Source organism: Eumetopias jubatus, unplaced genomic scaffold (genome assembly GCF_037043125.1).
Source record: "Eumetopias jubatus isolate StellerSeaLion01/CBP00866 unplaced genomic scaffold, mEumJub1_p1.0 scaffold_10, whole genome shotgun sequence".
Classification (NCBI taxonomy): Eukaryota; Metazoa; Chordata; class Mammalia; order Carnivora; family Otariidae; genus Eumetopias; species Eumetopias jubatus.
In genome coordinates, this window is record NW_028274816.1 from 97,285,403 (window position 1) to 97,308,046 (window position 22,644).

The 22,644-nt window shown below is 38.0% G+C and overlaps 1 protein-coding gene across 1 annotated transcript in view; it reads right to left on the reverse strand.

The window, feature by feature from the left end:
• The window catches only part of LOC148163371 (uncharacterized), a 143,230-nt gene that overhangs the window by 116,078 nt on the left and 4,508 nt on the right, over positions 1-22,644 (reverse strand). Inside the window, exons 4-8 of the mRNA XM_088027057.1 lie at positions 22,269-22,412; positions 21,853-21,924; positions 19,480-19,542; positions 16,649-16,702; positions 6,298-6,351 (exon numbers count right to left, since the gene is read on the reverse strand). Coding sequence (XP_087883183.1) covers positions 6,298-6,351; positions 16,649-16,702; positions 19,480-19,542; positions 21,853-21,924; positions 22,269-22,412 — 387 coding nt within the window. The remainder of the gene's footprint in view (positions 1-6,297; positions 6,352-16,648; positions 16,703-19,479; positions 19,543-21,852; positions 21,925-22,268; positions 22,413-22,644) is intronic.

Here is a 22,644-nt window from a genome sequence, read left to right on the forward strand (position 1 = left end):
ATACATAAAAAACTATAGATAAAAGACAATAAATAAAATATTCAACATGGACTTCCAGGGAAGATGGTGAAGTAGGAGGATCCTAAGCTCACCTTGTCCCATAGATACACCTATATACATCCACACATCAGTGTAACTAACTCAGAAAATGACCTGAAGACTGGTAGCACAGACCCTCCACAGTTAATTGAAGAGAAGAGGTTACATTGAAAAAAAAATGGTAGGAAGGCAGAGATGTGGTTGGAACCAAACTCCCAGGAAGACTAATGACAAATGGGAGGGACACCACAAGCACAGACAAGGGAGAGGACTAGACCTCATACCAGGCACCCTAGACATAGGGAACCAATACTGTGAAGACAAATCTCCATAACATTCGGCTTTAAAAACCAGAGTGGCTTAACTTTGACATTTTTACCATCAGTGGATCTCAGTGAGAACTTCAACAAAGAGATAGAAAATATAAAAAAGAACCAGAGATGAAGAACTCAATAACTGAAATTAAAAACACTCTAGAGGAAATAAATAGACTACAGGAAGCAGAAGAACAGATCAGCAGGCTGAAAGACAGTAATGGAAAGCAACTAAGCTGAACAGGAGAAAGAAAAAAGAATAATAAAAAATGAGAATAGGTTAAGGGAACTCAGTGACACCATCAAGTATAATAACAATAGCATTACAGGGATCCCAGAAGAAGAGAGAGAAAAGGGCGCAGAAAATTTATTAGAAGATATAATAGCTGAAAAATTCCCTAATTTGGGAAAGGAAACAAATCCAGAGACACAGAGAGTCCCCAACAAAATCAACCCAAGGAAGTCCGCACCAAGACATATAATAATGAAAATGGCAAAAAATAGTGGTAAAGAGAGAACTTTAAAAGCAGCAAGAGAAAACAGTTATATACTAGGGAAACTCCATAAAGTTATCAGCTGAATTTTCAGCAGAAACTTTGCAGGCCAGAAGGGAGTGATTCAAAGTGCTGAGAAGAAAAAACCTGCAACCAAAAATACTCTATACAGCAAGGCTATCATTCAGAATAGAAGGAAAGATAGTTTCCCAGACAAACAAAAGTTAAAGGAGTTCCTCACCACTAAACTAGCCTCACAAGAAATGTTAAAAGGAATTCTTTGGAAAGGAAAGACCATAATCAAGAGCAAGAAAATTAGGAAAGGAAAATATTTCACAAGTGTATACAAACATAACAAAAGTAGTAGATTAATCACTTATAAAACCAGTATGGGGGCGCCTGGGTGGCTCAGTCATTAAGCGTCTGCCTTTGGCTCAGATCATGATCCCGGGGTCCTGAGATCAAGCCCCGCGTCAGGCTCCCTGTTCAGCGGGAAGCCTGCTTCTCCCTCTCCCACTCCCCCTGCTTGTGTTCCCTCTCTCGCTGTGGCTCTCTCTGTCAAATAAATAAATAAAAAATAAAATCTTTAAAAAAAAACCAAAAAAACCCAGCATGGAGGTTAAATCACAAAAGCAGTAAAATCAATTATAGCTATAAAAATCAGTCAAGAGATTCACAAAATAAAAGGATGTAAAGTATGATATTATATATATAAAATGTAGGGCAGGGTAAAAATTTAGTGCTTTATTTTTTTTCTAAAGATTTTATTTATTTATTTGACAGAGAGAGAGACAGTGAGAGAGGGAACACAAGCAGGGGGCATGGGAGAGGGAGAAGCAGGCTTCCTGCTGAGCAGGGAGCCCAACATGGGGCTTGATGCCAGGACCCTGGGATCATGACCTGAGCCAAAGGCAGACGCTTAATGACTCAGCCACCCAGGTGCCCCAAATTTAGTGCTTTTAGAATGGGTTCAAACTTAAGCAACGAGCAAACTAATAGAGATTGCTATATGCATAAGATATTATATATATAAACCTAATGGTAACTACAAATCAAAAACCTGTAATAGAAATGCAAAAAATAAAGAGAAAGATATTCAAGCATATCACTGAAGAAGGCCATCAAACCACAAAGGAACAGAGCAAGAAAGGAACAAAGAAGAACTACAAAATCAATCATAAAACAAGTAAGAAAATGGTCATAAGTGCATACCTATCAATAATTACTATGAATGTAAATGGACTAAAAAACTTCAATCAAAAGACATGGGGTGATGAAATGGATACAAAAGCAAGACCTATTTATATGCTGTGTACAAGAGACTCATTCCAGACCTAAAGACACATGCAGATTTAAAGTGAAGGTGTGGAAAAACATTTATCATGCAAATGGAAGTGAAAAAATAAAAGCTGGGGTAGAAATACTTATATCAGACAAAATAGACTTTAAAACAAAGGCTGTCCTTTCTGCCCGTGGACGCCGCAGAGTAAGCATCGTTTAAGTGTCCCCTCCCACCGCCGTCATGTCTAAGTCAGAGTCTCCCAAAGAGCCTGAACAGCTGTGGAAGCTCTTCATCGGAGGTCTGAGCTTTGAAACAACCGATGAGAGTCTGAGGAGCCATTCTGAGCAATGGGGAACGCTTACGGACTGTGTGGTAATGAGAGATCCAAACACCAAGCGCTCCAGAGGCTTTGGGTTTGTCACGTGTGCCACTGTGGAGGAGGTGGATGCAGCCATGAACGCAAGGCCACACAGGGTGGATGGAAGAGTTGTGGCACCAAAGAGGGCTGTCTCAAGAGAAGATTCTCAAAGACCTGGTGCCCACTTAACTGTGAAAAAGATTTTTGTTGGTGGCATTAAAGAAGACACTGAAGAACATCACCTAAGAGATTATTTTGAACAGTATGGGAAAACTGAGATCATGACTGACCGAGGCAGTGGCAAAAAGAGAGGTTTTGCTTTTGTAACATTTGATGACCATGACTCTGTGGACAAGACTGTCATTCAAAAATACCGTACTGTGAATGGCCACAACTGTGAAGTAAGGAAAGCCCTATCTAAGCAAGAGATGGCTAGTGCTTCATCCAGCCAAAGAGGTCGAAGTGGTTCTGGAAACTTTGGTGGTGGTCGTGGAGGTGGTTTTGGTGGGAATGACAACTTTGGTCATGGAGGGAACTTCAGTGGTCGAGGTGGCTTTGGTGGCAGTCGAGGTGGTGGTGGATATGGTGGCCGTGGGGATGGCTATGACGGATTTGGTCATGATGGTGGTTATGGAGGAGGCGGCCCTGGTTACTCTGGAGGAAGCAGAGGCTATGGAAGTGGTGGACAGGGTTATGGAAACCAGGGCAGTGGCTATGGCGGGAGTGGCAGCTATGACAGCTATAACAACGGAGGAGGCGGAGGCGGCTATGGCGGTGGTAGTGGAAGCAACTTTGGAGGTGGCGGAAGCTATAATGATTTTGGCAATTACAACAATCAATCCTCAAATTTTGGACCCATGAAAGGAGGAAATTTTGGAGGCAGAAGCTCTGGCCCCTATGGTGGTGGAGGCCAATACTTTGCCAAACCACGAAACCAAGGTGGCTATGGTGGGTGGTTCCAGCAGCAGCAGTCGCTATGGCAGTGGCAGAAGGTTTTAATTACTGCCAGGAAACAAAGCTTAGCAGGAGAGGAGAGCCAGAGAAGTGACAGGGAAGCTACAGGTTACAACAGATTTGTGAACTCAGCCAAGCACAGTGGTGGCAGGGCCTAGCTGCTACAAAGAAGACATGTTTTAGACAATACTCATGTGTATGGGCAAAAAACTCGAGGACTGTATTTGTGACTAATTGTATAACAGGTTATTTTAGTTTCTGTTCTGTGGAAAGTGTAAAGCATTCCAACAAAGGGTTTTAATGTAGATTTTTTTTTTTTTTGCACCCATGCTGTTGATTGCTAAATGTAATAGTCTGATCATGACGCTGAATAAATGTGTCTTTTTTTAAAAAAAAAATAAAATAAAATAAAACAAAGGCTGTAACAAGGGACAATGAGGACATTACATAATGATAAAAGGAACAATCCAACAAGAAGGTAAAACAATTGTAAATATTTAGACATTAACATGGGAGCACCCAAATACATAAAGCAACTATTAATAGATATGAAGGAAGAAATCAATAGTAATACAATAACAGTAGGGGACCTTAACACCCCACTTACATCAATGGATAGATTATCCAGACAGAAAATCAACAAGGAAACAGTGGCTTTGAATGACACATTAGACCAGGTGGATCTAAAAGATATATTTAGAACATTCCATCCAAAAACAGTGGAACACACATTCTTTTCAAGTGCATATGGAACATTCTCCAGAATAGATCACATTAGGCCACAAAACAAGTCTCAACAAATTCAAAAGGATTGAAGTTGGCAGCCTATGGACTGGGAGAAGATATTTGCAAATGACATATCAAATAAAGGGTTAGTATCCAAAATATATAAAGAACTTATACAACTCAACAATAAAAAACCCCAAATAAACCAATTAAAGAATGGGTAGAAGACATGAACAGACATTTCTCCAAAGAAGACATACAGATGGCCAACACATGGAAAGATGCTCAATATCACTCATCATCAGGGAAATGCAAATCAAAACTACAATGAAATATCACCTCACACCTGTCAGAATGGCTAAAATCAAAAATACAAGAAATAACAGTTGTTAGCGAGGATCTGGAGAGAAAGAAACCTTATGCACTGTTGGTGGGAATACAAGCTGGTGAAGCCACTGTGGAAAACATTATGGAGGTTCCTCAAAAAATTAAAAATAGAACTACCCTATGATCCAGTAACCACACTACTGGGTATTTACCCAAAGAATACAAAAGCACTAAATCAAAAGGATATATGCACCCCTATGTTTACTGCAGCATTATTTATAATAACCAAATTATGGAAACAGCCCATGTGTCCATCAAGTGATGAATGGATAAAGAAGATGTGATACACACACATACAAACACACACACATAATGGAATATTATTCAGCCATAAAAAGAATGAAATCTTGCCATTTGCAACATGGATGGAGAGAGAGACTATAATTCTAAGTGAAAAAAGTCAGTCAGAGAAAGACAAATATCATATGTTTTCACTCATATGTGGAATTTAAGAAACAAAACAAATGAACAAACAGAAAAAAGAGAGATAGGTAAACCAAGAAACAGACTCTTAACTATAGAGAACAAACTGATGGTTACCAGAGTGGAGGTGGGTGGGGGATGGGGTAAATAGGTGATGGGGATTAAAGAGTACACTTAGCATGATGAGCAGTGAGTAATATATAGAGGTGTTGAACCACCATAATGTACACCTGAAACTAATATAACACCTTATGCTAATTATATTTGAATTTAAAAAATAAATATTTTTAAAAATTCAATATATAAAACACAGACATCCAAGCAGACAAACAGGTAACAGACGTGAAAGGAACTTTACAAAAGAAGCATCCAAATAACCAATAAACATGAAAAAGGTGCTCAACATCATTAAACACTAGGGATATGCAAACTGTAACAGTGGGATTCTACAGCATGCACACCAAAATGGCTAAAATGGAGAAGAGAGAAGTATTAGCAAGGATGTAAAGCAATTGAAACTCATATACTGTTGGTTGATGTATAAAATGGTACAACTACTTTAGAAAATGGATTGACAATATCTAACAAAGTATACACAATCCTATTCTATAACAAAGCAATTTCATTTCTAGGTATATGGCCTAGAATTATGCACATATGTTCACCAAAAGGCATATACAGAATATTCATAGCAATATGTTCTTCATAACTGCTCCAACCTGGAAATGTGCTGTGATGGTAGATTGGAGAGGTATATTGTGGTATACTTATACAGTGGAATATTGCACAGCAATGTATTCAGGTACAACGAGTTAGTTAGAAATCATTTCAGCCACTACGGCAGGTTCTCTAAAGATCTCTTTGACGATAATTTAGTAGATTTTATAACACGAAGCAATGAAAATTAACAAACTGCTGCTACATGCAACAATATGGATGAATCTCAGAGAATAACATGTACTATAATGTTAAAGAAGTCAGACATCATGGAACACAAATCATATGGTTCCATTTACACAAATTTCAAAAACAGGTGAAACTAATCTGTGGTCCTAGACTAAAGGATGCAGTTACCACCAGAGAGTATGGAGGAAGTGACTGTGAAGTGGTATAGGAGATCTTCTGGATTATTGATAATGTTTATTTCTTAACCAGGTGATAGTTAAATAGATATGTTCGCTTTGCAGTAATTCTTAAGCTGGACTCACATGATTATATGATATAGTAATAATGTATTTCATACTTCAGTAAAATATTTATCATAGAAAAAATATAGTTTAAAGAACTGGGATCTCAAATTTACAGTAACTTCTCACTGACCTGTAATATCTTGCACTGTATCCATCAGTGTTTTCAGATCAGTCTTCCCTTTAGCTATAAAATAAGGCATAACTGAGATACAAAGCAGATTCATTCAAAAATTATAAAACAATAAACCAGAAATGAGCTAAATTCCATCATTCCATATCATTATTTGGGCTCATTTTAATTGCATAATTCTTAGTTTTCTGAGATTGACCTAAAATATGGCAGTGGTAGCAGGGACAGAGAGACATTGATGGATTTATATGTGGGATTTTTTTCAATGTTTTATTATGAAAATTTGTAAACATAAAGCAAAGTTGAAAGAATTGTGCAATAAACACCCTTATGTCCACCATCTAGATTCTACTATTTAACATTTTACTCTACTTGGTTTGTCACAAATCTATCCATCTACTCAACTGTGTGTGGTGATTTTTAAATTTAGGTTTCTATAAATGTAAAACTTACAAAATTAGGTGATAATCCAGATAGTGGGTGATAGGAAATGAGGGACTCAAAAATGAATCCCATATATCTAGTTTAGGTAACTAGATGGACAATGACAGCACAAATGAGATTGAGAATACAGGACCAGGAGACTAGGTGGGAAAATAGTGAATTCAGTTTTAAATGTGTTGAGAAAAAAGAAGCCTCCCATGGAATATCCAAGTGGAACTGTCTAGCAGGCATTTGGATATACCAGTCTGAAGACTATACAAGAAATACAGACTTACAGTCACAAGCATATAGATGACAGATTGAACCACAGAGAGAGAGATGAGATTATCCAGAGAGAGTATGTAAATGAAAATCAGAGAATGAGCAGATCCAGGTCAGAGGGAACAACACAGAAAAGCCAAAAGAGCATAATTTGAAGAAGGTTAGTATTATCACGAATATAAAAGACAGTAGAAAGCGCCAATAAAAAGTGAATAATGTCTAATGCAACAGGCAAATGGCAAGTTACTGGTGCCGTGAGAGAAGTTTCAGTAGTATTATGGGGCTGTGTCAGAATACAGGAAGGAATGGGAAATGTGGGAAGGATATACAGTGCACTTTCATTCATTTCCTTTTCCATCTTTTAGTTGTGCTTTCTGAACATTCCCAGATGTGAAAGATGGTCTTGGAATCAATCCAATCAAGTGCTTTGCACTGTATATGGATTCAGAAAATGGAAGACATTTTCGTTCTTACTCTAGAACTAGAGTTTTTTCTGAGATTTTGCATGGTTTTTATCATCACAAAATTAGTCTGTTGCAAAAATATGTTTTGAAAGCATAGTATCTCAGTTTTACATCAACTTCTCACATGTAACAGCTTTCACTTATTCATTAGTTTATTGGGTTCAACATTTCCGTCAGCTGTAAAACGAGGTACAAATTACAGAGATCACAATGAGATTCAAGAACAGAATATGAAATTCTTAATTGTGAAACAGAGCATAGGAAATCAACAATTTCCCATGATTTTTATTACAGTTGTATTTCTATCCTCCCTCCCCACATCATAAAAACGCGAAAAAATGAGTATTCTTCAAATGGTACAACGCTCTTTTAGAGTACTCAGATGTTAAACTCTACTGACAGCATTAGAACAGAAACTTAAAGATTTAAAAGTATTCTCCTCCAAACCCATCATTTTGATCTGATCTCTTAACCTCTCTAATCTCTCTTTCACTCAGGGAAGGAAAGAAAACTGAATTTAATGAGTGTCTACCAAGCCATGTAGTGGGATGGGTGCTTTCATATACTATATCTCAATCTTCTGTAAAGTTATTATGACTTAAAAAAAACACACACAAAGAAACTGAGCCTCAGAAAAGTTAGGATATTTGCCTAAAGTCACAAAGTTAGTATGAGACAGAAAACTGTAGCTATCAGATTCCTAAATCAACACTTGCTCTATTCCACCAAATCAACCAGGCTGCTGGGGTAGAATTTAAAAGCAGCACAATCACTTGCATTAATATTCTGAAAACTGACCAAGAGCACACTTAGTCCTCAGAAAGCACCTTCTCTAATATAATACCCCTAAACTCCAAATCAAATTTTCACTTATATTTTTTGCCTATATATTTCTTTTCCCCCTTTAATCAATGCAACTTAAAGAACAGGCACCAAACTTTGTTTATCCCTCCATGGATTGGTTGATGGACATTAGGATTGTTTCCAATTTTTAGCTATTATGAATAAAGCTGCTACGAATATTCATGCACAAATATTTTTGTGAACACATATATTCATTTACCTTGGAAAGATACCTACTAGTGGGATTGCTGGGTCTTATGGTAAATTTATATTCAGCTTTTTAAGAAATTGCCATACTGATCTCCATGGTAGTTAGAATACCTTCTAGCAATTGTATGAGTTACAGTTACTCCATAGTATTGCTAATACTTGGTCTTGTCGATTTTTTTTTCCTATCTAATGCTTTTTTTAAATTTTTAAAAAAAATTTTATTATTATGTTAATCACCATACATTACATCATTAGTTTTTGATGTAGTGTTCCATGATTCATTGTTTGTGCATAACACCCAGTGCTCCACACAGAATGTGCCCTCTTTAATACCCGTCACCAGGCTAACCCATCCCCCCACCCCCCTCCCCTCTAGAACCCTCAGTTTGTTTTTCAGAGTCCATCATTTCTCATAGTTCGTCTCCCCCTCCGACTTACTCCCCTTCATTCTTCCCCTCCTGCTATCTTCTTCTTCTTCTTTTTTTTTTAACATATATTGCATTATTTGTTTCAGAAGTACAGATCTGTGATTCAACAGTCTTGCACAATTCACAGCGCTCATCATAGCACATACCCTCCCCAATGTCTATTACCCACACACCCCATCCCTCCCACCGCCCACCACTCCAGCAACCCTCAGTTGGTTTCCTGAGATTAAGAATTCCTCATATCAGTGAGGTCATATGATACATGTCTTTCTCTGATTGACTTATTTCACTCAGCATAACACCATCCAGATCCATCCATGTCGTTGCAAATGGCAGGATCTCATTCCTTTTGATGGCTGCATAACATTCCATTGTGTATATATACCACATCTTCTTTATCCGTTCATCTGTCAATGGACATCTTGGCTCTTTCCACAGTTTGGCTATTGTGGACATTGCTGTTATAAACATCGGGGTGCACGTACCCCTTCGGATCCCTACATTTGTATCTTTGGGGTAAATACCCAGTAGTGCAATTGCTGGATTGTATGCTAGCTCTATTTTCAACTGTTTGAGGAACCTCCATACTGTTTTCCAGAGTGGTTGCACCAGCTTGCATTCCCACCAACAGTGTAGGAGGGGGGTTCCCCTTTCTCCACATCCCCGCCAACATCTGTCGTTTCCTGACTTGTTAATTTTAGCCATTCTGACTGGTGTGAGGTGGTATCTCATTGACGTTTTGATTTGGATTTCCCTGATGCCGAGCGATGTTGAGCACCTTTTCATGTGTCTGTTGGCCATTTGGAAGTCTTCTTTGGAAGAATGTCTGTTTATGTCTTCTGCCCATTTCTTGATTGGATTATTATTTGGGTGTTGAGTTTGATAAGTTCTTTATAGATTTTGGATACTAGCCCTTTATCTGGTATGTCATTTGCAAATATTTTCTCCCATTCTGTCGGTTGTCTTTTGGTTTTGTGGACTGTTTCTTTTGCTGTGCAAAAGCTTTTTATCTTGATGAAATCCCAATAGTTCATTTTTGCCCTGGCTTCCCTTGCCTTTGGCGATGTTTCTAGGAAGAAGTTGCTGCGGCTGAGGTCGAAGAGGTTGCTGCCTGTGTTCTCCTTTAGGATTTGGATGGACTCCTGTCTCACGTTTAGGTCTTTCAACCATTTGGAGTCTATTTTTGTGTGTGGTGTAAGGAAATGGTCCGGTTTCATTCTTCTGCATGTGGCTGTCCGATTTCCCCAACACCATTTGTTAACGAGACCGTCTTTTTTCCATTGGACATTCTTTCCTGCTTTGTCAAAGATTAGTTGACCATAGAGTTGAGGGTCCATTTCTGGGCTTTCGATTCTGTTCCATTGATCTATGTGTCTGTTTTTGTGCCAGTACCATATTGTCTTGATGATGACAGCTTTGTAATAGAGCTGGAAGTCTGGAATTGTGATGCCGCCAGCTTTGCTTTTCTTTTTCGATATTCCTCTGGCTATTCGGGGTCTCTTCTGGTTCCATACAAATTTTAGGATCATTTGTTCCATTTCTTTGAAAAAAGTGGATGGTATTTTGAGGGGGATTGCATTGAATGTGTAGATTGCTCTAGGTAGCATTGACATCTTCACAATGTTTGTTCTTCCAATCCATGAGCATGGAACGTTTTTCCATTTTTGTGACTTCTTCAATTTCTTTCATGAGTATTTTATAGTTTTCTGAGTACAGGTCCTTTGCCTCTTTGGTTAAATTTATTCCTAGGTATCTTATGGTTTTGGGTGCAATTGTAAATGGGATCCACTCCTTGATTTGTCTCTCTTCTGTCTTGTTGTTGGTGTATAGGAATGCCACTGATTTCTGTGCATTGATTTTATATCCTGCTACTTGACTGAATTCCTGTATGAGTTTCTAGCAGTTTTGGGGTGGAGTCTTTTGGGTTTTCCACATACAGTATCATATCATCTGCAAAGAGTGAGAGTTTGACTTCCTCTTTGCCGATTTGGATGCCTTTGATTTCTTTTTGTTGTCTGATTGCTGTGGCTAGGACTTCTAATACTATGTTGAATAGCAGTGGTGATAGTGGACATCCCTGTCGCGTTCCTGACCTTAGGGGGAAAGCTCTCAGCTTTTCCCCATTGAGAATGATATTCGCTGTAGGTTTTTCATAGATGGCTTTTATGATATTGAGGTATGTACCCTCTATCCCTATACTCTGAAGAGTTTTGATCAAGAAAGGATGCTGTACTTTGTCAAATGCTGTTTCTGCATCTATTGAGAGGATCATATGATCCTTGTTCTTTCTTTTGTTAATGTGTTGTATCACGTTGATTGATTTGCAGATGTTGAACCAACCTTGCAGCCCAGGGATAAATAACACTTGGTCATGGTGAATAATCCTTTTAATGTACTGTTGGATCCTATTGGCTAGTATTTTGATGAGAATTTTTGCATCCATGTTCATCAAGGATATTGGTCTGTAATTCTCCTTTTTGATGGAATCTTTGTCTGGTTTTGGGATCAAGGTAATGGTGGCCTCATAAAATGAGTTTGGAAGTTTTCCTTCCATTGCTATTTTTTGGAACAGTTTCAGGAGAATAGGTATTAATTCTTCTTTAAATGCTTGGTAGAATTCCCCTGGGAAGCCATCTGGCCCCGGGCTTTTGTTTGTTGGGAGATTTTTGATGACTGCTTCAATTTCCTTAGTGGTTATGGGTCTGTTCAGGTTTTCTATTTCTTCCTGGTTCAATTTTGGTGGTTGATACATCTCTAGGAATGCACCCATTTCTTCCAGGTTATCTGATTTGCTGGCATAGAGTTGCTCATAATATGTTCTTATAATTGTTTGTATTTCTTTGGTGTTGGTTGTGATCTCTCCTCTTTCATTCATGATTTTGTTGATTTGGGTCATTTCTCTTTTCTTTTTGATAAGTCTGGCCAGTGGTTTATCAATCTTGTTAATTCTTTCAAAGAACCAGCTCCTAGTTTTGTTGATCTGTTCAACTGTTCTTTTGGTTTCTATTTCATTGATTTCTGCTCTGATCTTTACTATTTCTCTTATCCTGCTACGTTTAGGCTTTATTTGCTGTGTTTTCTCTAGCTCCTTTAGGTGTAGGGTTAGGTTGTGTATTTGAGACCTTTCTTGTTTCTTGAGAAAAGCTTGTATTGCTATATACTTTCCTTTCAGGACAGCCTTTGCTGCATCCCAAAGATTTTGAACAGTTGTGTTTTCATTTTCATTGGTTTCCATGAATTTTTTAAATTCTTCTTTAATTTCCTGGTTGATCCATTCATTCTTTAGTAGAATGCTCTTTAGCCTCCATGTATTTGAGTTCTTTCCAACTTTCCTCTTGTGATTAAGTTCTAGTTTCAAAGTATTGTGGTCTGAAAATATGCAGGGAATGATCCCAATCTTTTGGTACCGGTTGAGACCTGATTTGTGACCCAGGATGTGATCTATTCTGGAGAATGTTCCATGGGCACTAGAGAAGAACGTGTATTCCGTTGCTTTGGGATGGAATGTTCTGAATATGTCTGTGAAGTCCATTTGGTCCAGTGTGTCATTTAAAGTCTTTATTTCCTTGTTGATATTTTGCTTAGATGATCTGTCCATTTCAGTCAGGGGGATGTTAAAGTCCCCCACTATTATTGTATTGTTGTCAATGTGTTTCTTTGCTTTTGTTATTAATTGCCTTATATAATTGGCTGCTCCCATGTTAGTGGCATAGATATTTACAATTGTTAGATCTTCTTGTTGGATAGACCCTTTAAGTAGGATACAGTGTCCTTCCTCATCTCTTATTGTAGTCTTTGGTTTAAAATCTAGTTTGTCTGATATAAGGATTGCCACCCCAGCTTTCTCTTGGTGTCCATTAGCATGGTAAATGGTTTTCCACCCCCTCACTTTCAATCTGGGGGTGTCTTTGGGTCTAAAATGAGTCTCTTGCAGACAGCATATGGATGGGTCTTGTTTTTTAATCCAATCTGATAGCCTGAGCCTGTGTCTTTTCATTGGGGCATTTAGCCCATTTACATTCAGGGTAACTATTGAAAGATATGAATTTAGTGCCATTGTATTGCCTGTAAGGTGACTGTGACTGTATATTGTCTCTGTTCCTTTCTGATCTATGCTGCTTTTAGGCTCTTTGCTAGAGGACCCCTTTCAATATTTCTTGGAGGGCTGGTTTTGTGTTTGCAAATTCCTTTAGTTTTTGTTTGTCCTGGAAGCTTTTTATCTCTCCTTCTATTTTCAATGACAGGCTAGCTGGATATAGTATTCTTGGCTGCATATTTTTCCCGTTTAGTGCTCTGAAGATATCATGCCAGCCCTTTCTGGCCTGCCAGGTCTCTGTGGATAGGTCTGTTGCCAATCTAATGTTTCTACCATTATAGGTTACATATCTCTTCTCCCGAGCTGCTTTCAGGATTTTCTCTTTGTCTCTGAGACTCGTAAGTTTTACTATTAGATGTGGGGGTGTTGACCTATTTTTATTGATTTTGAGAGGGGTTCTCTGTTCCTCCTGGATTTTGATGCCTGTTTCCTTCCCCACATTAGGGAAGTTCTCTGCTATAATTTGCTCCAATATACCTTCTGCCCCCCTCTCTCTTTCTTCTTCTTCTGGGATCCCGATTAGTCTAATGTTGTTTCATCTTATCGTATCGCTTATCTCTCGAATCCTGCCCTCGTGATCCTGTAGTTTTTTCTCTTTCTTTTTCTCAGCCTCTTTATTTTCCATCATTTGGTCTTCTATATCGCTCATTCTCTCTTCTGCCTCATTTATCCTAGCAGTTAGTGCCCCCATTTTTGATTGCACCTCATTAATAGCCTTTTTGATTTTGACTTGGTTAGATTTTAGTTCTTTTATTTCTCCAGAAAGGGTGTCTCTAATAACTTCCATGCTTTTTTCAAGCCCAGGTAGTATCTTTAAAGTTATGATTCTGAACTCTAGGTCTGATATCGTACTAATGTCCGTATTGAGTAGGTCCCTGGGAGACGGTACTACCTCTTGTTCTTTTTGTTGAGGTGATTTTTTTCATCTTGTCATTTTGTCCAGAGGGGAATAGATGAATGAGAGAACAAAATGCTAACAGGTTAACAACGTCCCCAGCAAATATACTCTATACAAATCAGAAAAGACCTGAAACCAGGGGAAAAGAAAGGGAAAGAAAGAAAAAAGAGAAAAAAAAAGAAAAAAGAAAAAGATAAAGATAAAAACAAACAAAAACAGAACAAAAGAAAACAAAAAAACAGAATACGATCAAATACGATCAGACTAGTGTATAGATCAGTGCCACACACTAGATTTTGGGTGTATTTTGGTCTGTTAAAAGAAAGTGCCTCCTAATATTTTAAAGCAAGAAAGACTTATATATGTACAAAATAAGGGTTGATACAATGAAGGGATGGAAGATGACTGTAAAGATGAAAATTATAAAAGATTTTATAAAAGGAATTGATAAGATAAGAAGTTGTTTGAAAGAAGAAAGAAGAAGATTAAAAAACAAAGAAGAAAAAGAAAAAAGAAAAGGGAGAAAATGTGATCAGGCAGGAGACTAGAACAAAGCCATATACTAGTGATTTAGGGTATATTTTGATCTGTTAGCAGAAACTGTATCTCAAAATTTTAAAGAGAGAACAACTTATATATATATATATATGCCAAAAATAAGGGTAACTACTATGAAGGGATAAAATATGACTCTAAAAAATGAAAAATAAAAAAAAATTTTAAAAAGGGATTGATAAGATGTTGGTTGAAAAAGGGAAAAAGAAAAATTCAAAAAAAGAAAAAAACAGTTAAAAAAATAACTTTGAAAAACTAATGAATCATGGTAAAAAAGCCATGAATTCTATGTGCAGTATTCCCCTAGCACTGGAGTTCTCCCGTTCTCCTTGATTGGTAAACTTGGTCTTGGCTTGCTGGCTGTTCATGCTGATCTTCTGGGGGAGAGGCCTGTTGCTGTGGTTCCCAAACGTCTTTGCCGGAGGCGGAATTGCCCCGCCCTTGTCCTTCTGGGCTAAGCAATCTGCTCAGGTTTGCTCTCCGGTGCTTTTGTTCCCTCCAAGCTCGGTACAGCTTTGGAGGACCAGAGTCAAAATGGGGCCTCCCAATCTCCACCAGGAGTAGCTCAGAACTCGGGGCCCCGCTCCTCAGTGCACCCCCAGAGAAAAGCAGTCACTCCCGTGTTCCCGGTCTCCGGCCGCACTCCGTGCTCACCCGGCCTGTGACCGAGCATTTCTATCTCTGGCACCGGACCCTGTGTGGAGTCTCCAAACCCAGCAGATCCCCACGGTGCGCTCCCGCGCCGCTCCTCCCGGGGGAGGAAGGAGAGTCTCCCCGGCTCTGCCGCTTGTTGGGTCCCTGCTGGAGGAGCAGGGGCCCGACTGGGCTGCGGATCACGGTTTATGGCAACCCCGAGCTGAGAGCCTATGCCTCGGCTCCATCTCTGCAGCAGGCTACCCCGCTCTGATACGTAGGAGCTCTGCTGCACTCAGGCACCCCCCGGTCTTTCTGTGACCCCGAGGGTCCTGAGACCACACTGTCCTGCGAGGGTTCCACCTCCTGCTTAGCCACTGGAGTGACGTCCCTCGGCGGAGCCAACTTCTAAAAGTTCCGATTTTGTGCTCCGCAGCTCTATCACTTGCCAGAAGCGGCCAACGGAGGCCCCCTCCCCCGCCATCTCTCCTCCCAAATATCACCTCAGATTCACTTCTCTGCGCATCCTACCTTCCAGAAAGTGGTTGATTTTCTGTTCAGAGAGTTGTTGCTATTCTTCTCTTCAATCTCCTATTGAGTTCATAGGTGTTCAGAATGGTTTGATCCCTATTCAGCTGAATTCCTGAGACCAGGCGAAACCCAGGTCTCCTAATCCTCCGCCATTGCTCCGCCCCCTTGTCGATCTTTTTAATTTTTGTTATTCTAAGGGATGAATAGCAGTATGTACTAATGATTTAAATTGCATTTCTCTGATAACAAATAATGTTCAGCCCCCTTTCATGTGGTCATTGGCCATTTATATATCTTCTTTTTTTTCCCATCATTTTACACAATCTGGTTGTGTACATAAAAATTCCACAGGATTTTTTTTATTTAAATTCAATTAGCCAAGATATATATCTTCTTTTGTGAAATGTCCACTGAAATCTTTTCCCCACTTTCATTGGTTTGTCTTCTTATGATTGAGTTGTTCTTGATATTCTGGGTATCAGTCCTTAGTCACATACGTTTTGCAAATATATTCTCCCAGTCTGTGTCTTGCCTTTTATTTTCTTAACTGTGTCTTTCAGAAAAAGAAGTTATTTATCTTGATGAGATCCAATTTAATCATTTTTAAAATTTCATGCTTAAAACTCTTGGTCACCTGTCTAAGAAATCTTTTTCTACCCTAAGGTCACAAAATTATTTTCCTATATTTTCTTCAAGAAGTTCTCCTTGGGGCCAGATAAATAATTGACTTTGACTGATAAATGCAAATTGGCTTTCTTCATTGAATTTTGGGTTTAGTTTTTCTTGACTAAATTCACTGGAAACAATTTAATACACACTGTTTTCCAAAAAGTGGCAAAATATACAAAAAGAATTTGCCACAGATAGTACTGTAAGTTTAAAAAGTTTATTATACTTATTCAAATCTCTAGCACTTAACATAGCATCGCCTATTCAGTAAATATCTGTTAAATAAATGAATTAGTTAATTAACAAATTTTTCACTCACCAGTAGATGACCTCCTATCTCTTATCCCATTCTTCTTGTTCACTTTTTTATCAGCTGTAAAACACGAAATTAGGTCATAAAGGTAAATACTTATAATTATAGTGAATGTTATAAAATTATTAATGTAAACATAGCAATTTAGGGAGGTTGCATTTATTGTCCTAAATATGATCTAATTTAATTCCAAATAAACATAAGGAATAGGAAAAAAGAAAGCTATCAAGAATCAGTGAAGATTCTTGTTTCTGAGAGATAATGAATCAGTTACAAAATAAGGCACTTTGAAATATATAATAAACAAAAAAAATCAGAATTCAAGTTTTGTAGTATCTTTCAGAACTCAGAACTCAGAACTCCCTTTTAGGCAGTGATAAAAAGAAGACACATTTGAGGCACCTGGCTGGCTGGGTTGGTGGAGTGTGTGGCTGTATCTCGGGGTTGGGGGGTCGAGGCCCATGTTGGGTATAGAGATTGCTTAAAAATAAGATCTTAAAAAAAGAGAGAGACCAGCATATAGTACATCATTAGCTAACTAAACATAATAAAAAAATTTTATAATAAAAATAAATAAATAAATAAAAATCCTTTACCTCTCAAAAAAAAAAAAGACATTCATTCTGCTGATGTAAGGAGATGGGGGTATGTCATCTTTTTTCCTTGTTACCCAACAAAACTTTTATTTTTTTTAAAAGATTTTATTTATTTATTTGAGAGAGAGAGAGAAGCAGTATGAGAGGGGAGAAGGTTAGAGGGAGAAGCAGGCTCCCTGCTGAGCCGGGAGCCTGATGTGGGACTCGATCCCAGGACTCCGAGATCATGACCTGAGCCGAAGGCAGTCGCTTAACCAACTGAGCCACCCAGGCGCCCTGCCCAACAAAACTTTTAAAGCCATTCATTTTAGTAAGCTGCCTCTTCCAGTTGTGCAAAACCACCAAGAAAAACAGGGTCTGTGATTGAGAGTCTACTGGGAGCCCTGGAAGGCAGCAGGACATACAGACCTTGCTGAGAAACTACAGCAAGGGGAAAGTAGAGAAGAAATGGGACCACTGGCATCTCAGCAGGAGAGTCTGCGACAGCCACCAAATTTTCCACAGTCCCAGAATAGCATCAAATAGCAAAACATTTCTTTTGACCCAGTGAAAGGAACAGGGGTTAGTGAGAGGAGCCAAAAGCCCCAAGCACCTGATAGTTGAGCTGAGGTGCACAGCAAGGGCCAGTACAGATGGCAAGATAAAATGCCAAGTGCAAAGGGAGGTCAGTCAGTGAATGCCGGCATGAAGATTTAAAAATAAATGAGGATCAGAGCAGACATTATCATAATGATGTTTTGACTCCTTTGACTCTGTTTTGACCCCTTAACTACAGTAACCTACCTGGCTGAAGCTGCTCCTTCATATTCTTTTCTGTGTCCTACCACATCATGTGCATACCCCCCTACCCTAGCATTTCTATTAGGAATGCTTTTACTACCTGTCCTGTTCTATCAAGTCTGTGTTAGGACCACTTCACCTCTATTCCCACTCCTGTGCAAACTCGGGGGTCAGGGACATGAGCCCCCATCTCCCCTGTATGATTCTGTTGTCACAGAGGCATTTAGTCCCATTTCCTTCACATCCGGTCCCCTACTGGTGTCAGTTAGGCCTCTCCTCTCCCACGCTCCCCTGGCCTGTGGAATGTTGTCTGGTCCTAGCTGTGGTTCCCATCGCTCCCTCACCACCCCCCTTTGTTAACCTTGTGCCTGCCTGTCTCGTGTGTGATCACATCCCCAAAAGGGGGGACAAGATAAGGACTTTTTTCACACTTTATAATCATATAAAAACAGTAGGCAAATTGCTTAGTGGTTGGGTTGTTCTACTATTTTCAACATTTAGATTATATTTTGATTAGATTTGCAAGTTAAAGGATTTGTCGTTGTTTCTTTAAATAACAATAATGCATCATACCCCTATGCATAAAGTGCTTCTTCTATTTATAAGGTTGAAAATCCAGCTTTTTAACATTGTAAAGAGAACTTGTATTTCATAAATTTTTGTCCTACTTTGAGCTATATAAAGGCAGTGAAATATAGCTACATTTGTTCTAGAAATGCTTTTCTTCAGAGAGGCTGATTTTTGTTAATGTCTTGATTCTATCTTCAAAGTGCAGACTAGCACTTTAAAAGGGGAAGGGAGGAAAAATTGAAAAAAAAATTCTAAGTTACAGAATGTTGTGTGCCAGGCCTTTCTCGACCTATTGGACTGGGTCTACATGGTAATGGTGGCAGTTTAGGACCCTACCCTGAGGGAGCAGTTCTCTGGGTCTTTGGACTTGCTCTGAACCTTGGGATGTCTCTGTTCTGTTTTCTGGATACTTGGCATGGCCATGGAAGGGTCAATCTGCTTTCCTACTGTATTATAATCTTCTGAAGGGCCAAATCATGTCTCATTAAATTCTATATTCTTAGTGTTTAGCACAATACATAGAACATTGTGGGATCTTAGTGTTTTTTGAATCAGTGATACGGAGGAAAGATTGCTAAAGTATTTCTATAAATATAAGTTTAGATCTAAAGTACTAACATAGCAAATACATATCCTTCTTTCTTCCACACTCTCCAAATGAAACGTTTAGAAACCATAAAATTTATTCTCAAGGAGGGAAACCTAAAGCATAACATTTAAGGTAATTTTTTTATTACTTTTGTCATTTTCTATGGTTCTAAATATGAATTTTATATATAAGAAGTTGACATTAATAAAAAGACTTCTCAGAACACAGAACCATGTATACCATGTGTATGTATATGTCACCTTCAACCGACAGGTCCTTCAGAATCTTATAAAATCCTTTACCTGACATCTCCATCCTCATGTTTCCTGGAAAAGTGCCTAGGTTGCTATCATCAACCCTACTTCCTAGGAGAAAAATAGAAATGATAAAAGCTATGAGAATGGGAAATGCTAATAATTTTCAATTTAAGAAAAAATACTTCCTATTATCTTCAGATTGTCATATTCCATTTCAGTATGAAAAGAAGAAGCTTTTGACATGTATTCAGATGCACACTTTTTAAGTTATTCTATCAGAAATGGAAGCATGTTCTTTTGATCATTTTACAGAGAATATGGCTATAAAGCACAGGAACATTTAACCTAGTACAGCCCATATGATATTGGACATGAAGTGTTACTTGCTGATATTGAGCAGACACTTAGGGGTCAATATTTAACATGTGGTAAATAAAGTGTCAGGCATCCATAGAATGGAGAATCAATTTTCAACTTGTACTCAGAGGAAAAAGTGATTTTTCTTACAAAATGATATATTTGGTATTCTCTGCCAGTCAATTCATCAGGAAGATGTAACAATCATATATGCAGATGAACCAAATAAGTCTAAGAATACATAACAAAACTAACAAAATTTAAGGGAGAAATAGAAAATACAACAATCATAACTGGAAATTTTAGCACCTCTCTTTCAAACAAGTGATGGACTAGCTACCAAAAAAGCCGGTACAGATGATCTGAGGAAGCTATCAACCACCTTTACTTAATTTATATTAATAAAATACTATACTCTTTAATTGTAGAATACACATTTTCAAGTGCACATAGTACATTTACCAAAATAAACCATATGCTGGGCCATAAAACAAGTACCAATAAATTGAAAAGAACTGAAATCATAAAGGATATGTTCTCTGACAGTAATGGAATTAAATTACAAGTAACAATAAAATAACTAAGAAAACCCCAAATATTTAGAAATTAAATGACACACTGCTAAACAGTCCGTGGATAAGAGAAGAAATCACAAAGAAAATAGAACATATCTCAAACTGAATTATAATGAAAACAAAGCATTTCAACATTTATTGAATGCAGCCAAAGCGGTGTTTAGTAAGAAGGGTATGGGTCTTCATGCTTATATTAGAAAATGAGAGAGCTAAAATCAGTCACCATACGTTTCACCTTAAGAAGCTAGGAAAAAAGTAAAGTAGATTCAAAGTAAGTTATAATGATTAAATAATAAGTTTAGATCTGAACTTTCTGAAAGCTAAGGCATAAAGGGGAGCTCAGGTTATTGTCTACACAAAGTAAGCACACTGGTCTTTGGGAGAGAGAAAGTTTTTTTCTGATATTAAATTTCAAGACATTTTTCATGTTCATTACTAAATAACATAATGGGCAATGTCTTCAGGAGACACAGTGACACTTTTGGTATGGCTGTTTTTAACACCAGTTCTCAAAACCAGTTGAGATATATTATTAGGAAGCTGCCTCAAAAAAGGCATTTCTATGAAACATCTCTTCATAAATATTTTCGGCTCATCAAACTACATGTGTGTGCCTACCCAAAAGTAGGTGGAGATAGTCAAAGAAGTAAACCTTGAGCTTCTGCAACCATAGAGGGTGCTTAAAAATGGACAATATGAAGTGATTTGAATGTGTGTGTAATGTTGGCTTGGTGTCAGAAATATTCTTCTCACTTAAATGTGCAAAATATAAATCATTCCTTCCTTTTCAGTACCAGAGGGGCAGGAAAGGGCAGCCGATCAGGGAACTAAGAGGCCTAAGATTACAGAAATATTATGCAAACCAAAAGAAGAAAATGATCCTTAACATTATAATTGACAAACCTTTGCTAAAATTAAACTTTGAATTAGTGTATAAAGAGAAACTGGGTAAAAATAAGGGTGGGGGTAGCCAATACAAAGAAATAACCAAAGAAAACAATGTTTCAATAACAAAAGAAGAAAAATAATAAACCTAAACAGAAATTCTCCTAATAGTAACAGAGGTTTTCACTAGTCTCTTGATGAAGAGTTATTATAAATCAGTATCAGGAACCCACTATTTATCATGTTAATACGTCTCATACAATTACACTTTAGTTAAAGTAGAGTAACTTGCAAACAGCCTAATTACAAGTGCTGTTTTAGTCATTTTAACTAATACTATTTTTTCTTCATAAGGCCCTTAGTGGAAAAGATAATGGCAGTCAAGACTCTGGTCTCAGACTAGGCAGAAGACGTAACTAGTACTCTCTAAAGGGCATGTTCTCTTTTCGTTATGCTATGCATTTGACATGTACAGAATAGACACTAGAAAATTAAGCCAGTGTTAAATCATTTTAAGACCATCTCAAAACCCTAGTTGCAGTCTTCCCAAGAGATCCACAACCCACATATTATCTATCTCTATTCAACTGAAAATTCTTACTTTCAGGTAGAGGTGAAAATCCTGAATTGATTAAATTGCCCACAAACTCTTCTAAATTCACTTTCCCATCCTCTGAAAGAAAAAAATGCAAGTCAGGGAACAGGGGATGTGATCAGAGACTGGCAACTATAGCATAACTGCTATACTGAAAATCAGTTTATAGATTTGGCCTTGAAATATAGACATAAATATTCAGTCAGAAAGACAGACACATGCATATCATTCAGACACATACACTCATCCCCTACAGATCCTCCTTTGTATGACGATATTGAAAATAAGTAGAACCCAACAGGGTAGTAGATAGGAAAGGGCCTTGGATAATCCATGCAGCAGATAAACCCCGTAAGGATTCTTGAAAAGTTCAAACAGATGCATGTCAGCTAAGATAAAGGATATCTAGAAACATGACTCACCTGTGAGAGTCACATTCTGCAGTGATCTTTGAAGCACATCTTCAGGTAATGGAATGTCTATATATTTCATAATGGAGCCTAGGTCATCAGGAGTGACCACATTTTTCCTAATGGCAGCCAGAGCTTTCAGGGGGCCTTCTCTTTCTATATTCAAAAAAATATACAATGTACGAAATTTAAAAAAAAAACACTCAAATATCAGTAGTGGGTTCTGGATGATGATGATGATGATGATAATAATAATTACTTCTAGTAGTAGTACTGCTGCTACTTCTATCACTTACTAAGTATTCTGTCTTGAGCTTCTTGGGCACTATGCTAAGTGCTCTATATACACCATTTCACTTAATGCCACAAAAATTCCTTATTTAACAGA